The following is a 9,751-nucleotide window of genomic DNA, read 5'->3' on the forward strand; positions in this document are numbered from 1 at the left end:
ACAAATAAAATAAAATAAAAAAAACCCCACAAATAATGACAAAAAATAATAAATTATTTATTATGTACATTTTTATTCGCGACTAATAATAATTATAATAATAGTAATAATAATTATCATTAATGATTATCATCTTAGAAAAAAAAAAAATTTTTTTTTAATCTTTATCGACTACCCAAAAAAAATAATAATAATAATTTTTCCTTTGACTAGTTACCGATTAAAAATAATTTTCAAATAAATTTTTTTTTTTTTTTTCTTTTTTCTCCCCTCGTGCATTTAATAAAATTTAAAATTCTTTTAAAAATTTAAATAATAATAATAATAATAATAATAATATTGAGAAATAAGTGTGTTAAATATTTTTTAAAGGATGCATATCCGTGTGTGTGTGTGTGTGTGTGTAAATATAAAATTAAACACTTGGAAGAAATTTTTTTACCATCGTTTGTACGCGCCATTCATTGATTACACAGCAACAACAACAACAGCAACAACAAAAACAACAACAAATCGATTTAATTTTTCCTTTTCCTTTTCAAAAAAAAAACAAAAAAAACGAAGAAGAAGAAGACACAATTTTCTTTTTTAATTTTAACCGAGGAAAAAAAAAAAAAAAATTATTACAGAATTTTTCAACTTGTTTTCTTTTTTAAATTACTCGTTGCCGAAATAATAATAATAATAATAATAATATCCTCGTTTAATAAATTTAATTTTTTTTTCTCCATCCATCCCTCATAAATTAAATTAAAAAAAAAAACCGAGAAAAAAAAAAAATAATTAAAAAATTCAAATTTTTTAATTAAACGTATTCGCAAACAACGTAATTAATAACAAATTCCTCCCTCCCCCCCTTCCCCTCCCCAATCATTTCAAATTTTCTTTTTTTCCTTCATTGATTGATTGATTGATATTGATTCGTTTGATATCGAAATTATTTAAAGTCCTTTCATCCTTTTTTAAGTAAAAACCACATGGCGACGAGTTGAAATGCGGATATTAGAGCCAAAGCCCATAAAATTTCCATGTTGAATAAACTGGGGGGACGATTTAATAATTTTCTATCTCTTTCCCTTTGCATTTTCCCCAGCGTTTCCATATTTTGTTGTATTTTCATTAATTTATCGCTGTTCATTTTCAATACTTGTTCGAGTCCTTTCATTTTATCCATTATCCTAAAATAATTCATAATTATTATTATTATTATTATTATTATTATTATCATTTCGAACCTTTACCGATAATAATAATAATAATAACCGACGTACGTACCTGTCATCGATTTTATTATGCCTTGTCGTGTTTGTCGTGTTGTTACCCCACTGACTCGAATCGCTATGAAGTTCTCCATCTTGCGACGAACTCACACTTTCTTGCCTTTTCGCTTTGCTCGTTATTCTCCTCTTGGATGATTTTAACACGGACAACGAAGACCGGGATTCTGTTTGAAGAAGAGGTTGCACCTGGAAAATGCAAAATAATAATAATAATAATATATATGTGCTCTTTACCCCTAATAAAAACATTTTTAATCGACTCACGGAAGACGGTTCCACGCTGACTATGCTGGAAGTTCGAATCATCGGAGTTCGATGTCTCGTTTTCGTTAATATTATGTAATTATATTCGTACTGTATGAGATCGTTACGGGGATCCCAGGGCCTTAAATCGCAATGTTTGTAAACCCAAGCGCCGCTAATTAAATTCTAATTCATTTATTTAAAAAGGAAAATTTTTTTTATAATTCCTCTCTTGAAAAGTAAAACTTGATGGCGATGCCGAAAAAAAAAAAAAAAATTCACCTGTTCGAAATATTTAGGGATCCATTCCGTTCCGGATTCTTTTCTCGATTTGGCCGAATTTCTTTGAGCGTTCTCCAGCGCGGTTTTTTCTTCGGTTGCGGCTACCTGTTAAAAAAAAAAAAATGATTTCGTAGTCAATATATATACCAAAAAAAACCAATCAATTTTTTTTTTTTTTCTCTCAAATACCTGATCGTCCGACAAAATGGCAGCCGAAACTTTTTCCCACAATTTTTCCGATTCGTAACTTTCTTGACTATTCAAAGGAACTGTAAATCTTTTTAGTCTTGTAGACCGGATGGTTGGTGTCGGATGCCATAAAACCTGTTCTTCCTTTACAAAAAAAAAAAAAATTATTTTGTTTTGAACCGTCGATAATTTAAAATAGTATTTGAAAAACTCCCTTACTCCTGTTCTTTTATCCTTAATATTAGTCAAACCATCCCAATAACCGTCGATGGTCGCTAATGTTTCTTTACCCAGCTTCAACTTTCCGGATATGCCATTTATTTGATCCGAACCTCCAATTAAGGGCTGCAAAAAGTAAAAAAAAAAAAAAAAAAGGATTAAGGTTTTGACAGAAAATTTTTATAATTAAAAAAACCTAAAACTTAAAACTTAAAAATACCTTCAACTTAAATTCTAATTCTGTTTTATATCCCGTTTTTTCACATTCTATTGAAATTTTCCCACCCAATTCCATACTCAGAGTCCCGACTAAAATTCCTTTACAAAGAGCATATGGAACCGTTATAGAGTATTCTTCTCCTCTTGGCAAAAGGGTTAAAATGGCTACCCCGTCCAGTATTGCCGAAGTCGAATTACCTAAAATCAATGACATGAATAAGTAAAACACAATCGCGGAGTGTAAATGAGTCCAGTCCAACGATACCTACCGTAAAATTTAGATTTTGCTAATATAGAACCGCTAATACTAAATCCGTCTTGTCTGTTGGTTACGTAGAAAGCAGAAACCGGAGGATGATGAGATACCTAATTACGAAAATTCCCAATGAGTTATAGAGGTAGTACAGACACTTTTTTTTTTTTTTTTAAACAGATTTAAACAAATAAATACCTGTTCGGCAATGTAAAAAGTACGAGATCCGTTGGGATGTTTCCAAAAACATCTGAAACTTTCTCCCAATATGGGATTATAAGGTTTTTTCAATCCTTTTGATTTTTTGTAAAATCCAGATAAGTACCACTGAACAACTATTTTCATTCTGGTAAATGCGTCGTCTTCCAGGACTGCCCTACGATTAAAAAAATGGAATTTAATAAATTTTCAATACATTTCATAGGATTTTCATCAAATTATTTTTTTGTCGATAACTTTTTTGTCTTGCTCACTTTGATAAAATGTCGGCATGGTAATACGAATCGGCTAGTTTGTCTAAAAACGACCGAGGTTCTAGAATAAATGTTGGTAAAACGACTTTGGACAGATCCATTCCGGGTCGAACTTGTTTCACGAGAAACCATATTAACGATTTATTTTCTTCCGCTAGCTCTTCCACTTGTTCTCCTTGCTATTGATAAAAATGAATGATAGAAAATTAATTTATTTTGATGATGAGTCGTATTTTTAAAACCAGATACTTACCGAACAAGCAACGTCTCCTTCTTCTTTTTGAATATACTCGGTTTCCGGTGGGTCTTCGTGTTCCGGTAAGTCCGTTTGTTCTTCAAACTTTGCTGATACTTCAGAATCGGATTCTGAAACGGACATTTGTTCGGTTCCGCTATTTCGATCTCCACCTCCAGCATCGGAATCTTAAAAGTATTAAATATGAATATCAATCATTTATTACTTCGTAAATGACTGGAAAAATAAAAAAAATAAAAAAACTTTGCTCACCGTGATCAACAAAATGCTTTTCAAAATCAGCTTCACTCCACTGAGTGTCATGATTGGCGGTTAAATCGTTATCAGAAGTTTGGACGTGACTTGGTCGACTAAAGGATCGAACCAACAAAGTGGAACATCGCACCGAAAGCTCCAGGGCATCCAACCAACATTTACCCGCTTGCTGAGAAGGAGCTCTAAAAATTAAGTACGATGTTGGTAATGGCTGCACAACGGCACCTAAAAAAATTCATTCTTATATAAATGTACGAAAAAAAAAAAAAAAAAAAAAACATAAAGAATTTATCAAAGATTTACCAATGGTTTCTTTTTCTGGCCCTCTTGGAGCCCAAATAGACTGTTCCATGGGATGAAATAATTTAAAACAAAATCCATCTTTTTTGGACGGCCTTTCAATTATTGAACATGCATTTAACACGACGGTTCCAACCCAATGATTACTCTGTAAGATGATGTTAATTTTTTTAGAATTAGGGAAACATAAAAACTAGTCTCACTCGAAATCATCTAAATACCTTAATTTTAGGACTTTTGTAAAGAAGTAAAAGACCAGGTTTAAGAATGCACCATAATTTTGTCCAACTCTTTAAGGTTCCTCTCACTTTTAACCAGTCTGCAAGAACTATTACAGATGGATCTTTAAGAGAATTAAGCAATTCGTCAGCAACTCGTTTTTTTTCCTGCCTGTAATTTTTTCTTTGGGCTTTGTATGATTCTTTTCTAGCTAACTTTGAAGCGGACAGATGTGGCGACTGCAAAATATTTCAGTTATTCACACATTAAATAAAATTTTAATATTAATAATTTACTTTTATCTTATAAATAAATACCTTATCTGTGTTTAATATAGAATCTGACATTTTGACCGATTCCAAAGCACTATTCGGGGTTAATATGTTAGGTGCTGAAAAAAAAAAAAATTGTTTAATTAATTAATAACAGGTCCTTATTTAACATTTAGCATTGTAAATTTACAATCTCACATAATTAAATTTACAATACTTTATTTAATTGATGATAATTGAAAAGTTTGTGGTAACTTACAAGGAGTGTTTGAAGCCATATTTATAGATTCGCTAGAAGGTAATTTGGGCAAAAAAAATTGTAAACTCCTTCTTTGAGGTTTTTTCTCTGAAAAGATTTCTGTTTACTACAAAGAATAAAACTTTTAAATACAATTTTTATTTAATAATAATACTAACCTGGAGTTCTGTTAACTGGAGTCGTTTTATTACTTAAATCATGTGATGAACTAGTAGAATCATTGTGGGTTCTCTTGAAATCAACTCCTGGTGACTGTTGGGTTGAGGCATTCATACTGACTAATATTATCAACAATTTTATGTGATCAGTTTTTAAAGTTTTATTTTAATAACACTTCTATCATATTGCAACCATCACAGCAACTTATACTCGGAAACAAGGAGAACTAATACAAAAAATTTGTAATATTTAACCATCTTGAATATCTGCTGAAAAATTAATGAGGACTAGTGTAAGAAAAAATTTAAATTTGGTTGGTAATAAATGCAATAACTGGTACATTTTTTAAGACCAGTAATTTAATTATGTTTAGTCTATTTAAACATGTAGGGATCAATAAGTTAGTGATTTATAATTAGATAAATGCTAATTAAGAACCTTTAAATTATCAGGGCATTTCTTTTGTTATTATTATTATTTTTTGATAAACCATATATATGAATTTTCGCATTTGAAAAATAACCGGTATAACAAATGATAAATTAACATTTCAATAAAAATAATGACAATAAAGGTCTTGATTTATAAAATTAGAATAACTGAAACTGAATAAATAATTTTAAGAAACGTCAAAAATAGATAAAAAGAATCTTTTAAAAATATATATATATACATATAAGCGCCACTTTAAAAAAAAAAAAAAAAAATTGAAAAAAATACCGATGTACTTTGGGCAGATCGATATGTCAGCCTCTTGAATTTGTTGAACAAAGAATTGAAAATAAAGGCACGAAAAAAAAAAAAGATAATCTTTGAAGCTTAATTAAGAAATATTTTTGAATGTGTAATTAAAATATAATTTACTACCTAATTAACATTTTTTAGATTATCATATAAAAATATTTGTTATTTTAATTATGTAAAACACCGATTACCAACATGTGTCTACATATGAACGACAAAATTGTGTCGCAAATTGAAAAATTACGACAAAATATTAAAAATAATTCAAAGTATCGTATTAAAATTTTTAAAATACACAAAAAAAGGAGAAAAAAAAACAGTTTTTTTCCGTTATTTTACTTTGTAATTATTTACGTAAGGAAAAGTTTATAAAATGAGTGAAGCAGGGGAAGGAAATTGTTTAGTTCAAGAGGAACAAATGATTGTGGATACATCACCGCATACAATGGGTCCTCCCAATGAAATACTTTCACAAGAACCTAATGATGAAGAAACAGTTGTAATTGATCCAGAAAGCGAAGAATTGGATTTAAATCATCACAGAATAGCAAAAATACAAAATTTTGAACCCCTTACCAAACTAAAAAAATTATGTCTCCGTTGGAATCTTATTAAAAAAATAGAAAACTTATCAACTCTTTCAACACTTACCGAATTGGAATTATACGATAATCAAATTACGGAAATAGAAAACTTGGAAGCTCTGACCAATTTAGAGTACGTTTTAATACTTAATTACAAAATTTCAGCTTGCAATTAATTTAAATTCAAATATTTAATATAGTAGTTAAGTTAATTATAAAATATCATTTTATTTTGTTTTTAGAGTTTTGGATTTATCTTATAACAGGATAAAACAAATACAAGGTCTTGATGCTTTAAAAAATTTGGTTCGATTATATTTAGTTTCGAATAAAATAAAACAAATTGAAAATTTATCATCTTTAGTTAAATTGACTCACCTGGAATTGGGAGATAATAAAATCAGGAAAATAGAAAATTTGGATAACCTAACAAATTTAGTCGAATTACATTTAGGTAAAAATAAAATAACAAAAGTTGAAAATTTGGAATCGTTGTCAAATTTAAAGATTCTCGGAGTTATGAGTAATCGTTTGACTAAAATTGAGGGATTGGAAATGTTACATAATTTAGAAGAGCTTTACATGTCTGAAAATTTGATTGATACAATAGAAGGGCTAGGAGGTTGCACAATGTTGAACACATTAGATTTAGCATCGAATAAAATCAAATTAATTGATAACATTTTGCATTTATCAGGTCTCCGTGAACTTTGGCTAAATTCCAATTCTATTGAAGATTGGAGTTGTATAGAGAAGCTAAAAGTTCTTGAAAATTTAGAAACAATTTATTTGGAATACAATCCAGTAGCCAAAGACATAGCTTATAGAAGGAAACTGAAATTGTTTTTGCCCACATTGACACAAATCGATGCTACCTTGTGCAGGTAGTATTCTTATATTGTAAATTTCATTTAGGTTCCTTTATTTAATCCAAATTTTTATCATCATCATCATTTTTTTTTTTTTTTCGTCACACTTAACTTTTAAACTACTCCATGTTAGCCATTTAATAAAATAAAATGAAGTTTATTTTTTTACTCATGGTAAAAATTATATAAATAATACATAATATATAAATATATATAAATATTTCATTTTATGTGAGCTGCCTTTACCTCTTTTTTTTATCGAGCCTTAAAAATACATAAAAAAATTTTTTTTTTTTTATATATATATGTATTATTATTAATTATATGCATTTACACAACTTGGTGTTACCTAATTAACAATTCATAATATTTTATAATATTTATAAGTTTTTAGTTAAAAGCTAACTAATAATAATAATAATAAAAAAAGGCTTTCAAATAGAATTTTGTAGTTTATATTATTTTAAAAAAAATTGTTTTTTTATTTATTTATTTATTTTCTAATTATTTTTATTAGGGGCTCATTTTTTTTTTTTTTTTTTTTTTCATTTTAACTTATTGTTTACTTAATTTCAATAAAATTTATTTTTAAAAAAAATATATATCATTTTATATTATTTATTTATTAACTTATAATAGCCTGATAATTTTTTTACGCTTTTATTGTCACATGGTCAATGAAAAAAAAAATGTTAATAATTTATTATTATTAAAAAAGTATTAGGGAAAATATATAATTTAATTTATAAAAAGAAATAAATTGTTATTTGGGTAAATAAATAAATAAATAAATAAATAAAAGTTTAAAAAAAATTGAAATTAAATTGGTCATATCCTCATTAAAAAAAATGATCTAGTTTTTTTAAATTGCTTCTTTTTAAATTTTTTTTTATAAATGATTTTAAATTAAATAATTTAAAAAAAAAAAAATTATTTTATTATTTAAAATTTTAATAATTTTTTATGTTTATTATTAATTTAGGTCAATCATATTAACTGTCATTTAAAAAAAAAAAAACTAAATTACTTACATAATTTTAAATAATAAATAAATAAATTTAACCCACACAAACATAACTTTATCAATTTTAAAAAAAAAATAAAATTTTTACACAAATAATAAATAAATAAATGAAAAACAATTTTTTTTTTTTTTTTCTAAAGAATGCGAAATATATATAAAAAAAAAATTGATTTAAATTAAAAAAGTGTAACCACCACCGAGTTTGAAAAAAAAAAAAAAAAAAAGTTTGGAAATTGTAATTAAATATTTTTACTATGAATTTCATTTTCCCACCAGAAAAAAAAAATATTTATTTAATCCTGGACGACAAAATAGAAAATTTAAGAGGTTTTTTTTTTTTTTGTAGAAAAATAAATTTGATTTAACTAAAATAAAGTGAAAAGAAAAAAAAAATAGTTATTTTTATTATTATTTAAAATTTTAAAGTGCTTTTTTTTGCATGAAAAAAAAAAAAAACGCATTTTATTATCATTACATAAGAATATTTATTTTTATGTAACGTTTATTACTTGGAAAAAAAAAACGTTTTTCTTTTACATTAAACTCTTTACAAAATATAATAATAATAATAATAATGTTTGAAAACATTTTGGCAAAAGTATTTTTAAATTTTTTTTTCAAATAGATACTTTATAAAATTTCATTAAGTAAAATAATAATAATAATAATACCATATTATTTTAAATGGGGGGGGGGGGGGGGGGGGGGGAAAAACAAAGGTTATGAAAAGATCCCTAAAGGGTTACCCCTCTTCCTTTAATTTTCTATTCTTTTTTTTTTTTTTTTTTTTTTTTTTGTACGTTAAAAGAAGATAGAAAGAGTTAAAAAATTAAATAGAGATGAAAGGGGGAAAAAAAAAAAACGAGAGAGAGAGAGAGAAAAAAAAAAAAAAAGGTTATTTGTTAAAATTGAGAAAGAAAGGTAAATATAAAAATGGAGAGTTAAAACTGATTAAAGGAAAAGCGTAGAAAAAGGAGGAAAAGTTGGAAAAGAGGTTCATTTGGTTTTAGCGTGTCATGTTGAACGTTTTCCTTTCATCAGGGGAGTTTTTCATTTTTTTTCCTTTTTTTTTTTTCTTTTTGGGGGGTCCCCCCCCCGGGGGTTTATTTTTAATAACAAAAACTTTTTATTTAAATAAATAAAAAAATTATTAACAAATTTTTAAATTTTTTTAATAAAAAAAAAAAAAAAAAATTTAACAATTAATCCGCGGGGAATTTTCATTTCGGGAAATTTTTTTTTTTTAAACTTATTATTATTATTATTATTATTTTTCGGGTGTAAATTTTTTAATAAATTATTTTTTTCCCTCCTCTTTTTATTGTTGACGATTTAAATTTATAAAAAAAAATATTAATTATTTTATTTTTAATAAAAAAAAAAAAAAAAAGAGAAAAAAAAGAAGTTAAGTCATGTGTAATAATTTAAAATTTAATTTTTTTATATATTACTTTGACAACAATAACTTTAGTCATTTATTTTTATTTATTTATTTATTTATTTATTTCATTTAGGACCAAAAAAAAATATATTTTTATTAGTGTCCCACCCAACAAAATTAAATAAATTTTTTTTTTTTTAAAAGAATTCTAATAATAATCAAACTTATTATTATTTCATTCATTAATTTCCATTTTTTTTTTTTTTTTTTT

The 9,751-nt window shown here is 26.1% G+C and overlaps 2 protein-coding genes across 2 annotated transcripts; one reads left to right on the forward strand and one right to left on the reverse strand.

Annotated features, from left to right (window-relative positions):
• Positions 1-952: 952 nt before the first annotated feature.
• On the reverse strand, positions 953-4,992 carry Phum_PHUM459060 (oxysterol binding protein, putative; the record flags this gene model as incomplete). Its single annotated transcript, XM_002429967.1, has 17 exons — positions 953-1,178; positions 1,276-1,466; positions 1,545-1,709; positions 1,806-1,910; positions 1,995-2,138; positions 2,214-2,339; positions 2,434-2,630; positions 2,702-2,798; positions 2,884-3,061; positions 3,159-3,337; positions 3,412-3,581; positions 3,667-3,894; positions 3,973-4,117; positions 4,191-4,427; positions 4,542-4,579; positions 4,720-4,806; positions 4,878-4,992. The coding sequence occupies 17 exons, from the start codon at positions 4,990-4,992 to the stop codon at positions 953-955; spliced, it is 2,628 nt and encodes an 875-aa protein (XP_002430012.1).
• A 1,003-nt stretch (positions 4,993-5,995) lies between these two features.
• Positions 5,996-7,094, forward strand: Phum_PHUM459070 (protein phosphatase 1 regulatory subunit, putative; the record flags this gene model as incomplete). The annotated part of the gene is made up of 2 exons (XM_002429968.1): positions 5,996-6,339; positions 6,449-7,094. 2 exons carry the CDS (start codon positions 5,996-5,998, stop codon positions 7,092-7,094), a joined length of 990 nt encoding a protein of 329 aa, XP_002430013.1.
• Positions 7,095-9,751: the final 2,657 nt, after the last annotated feature.

Source organism: Pediculus humanus, genomic scaffold (assembly GCF_000006295.1).
Source record: "Pediculus humanus corporis 1103172108238 genomic scaffold, whole genome shotgun sequence".
Classification (NCBI taxonomy): domain Eukaryota; kingdom Metazoa; phylum Arthropoda; class Insecta; order Psocodea; family Pediculidae; genus Pediculus; species Pediculus humanus.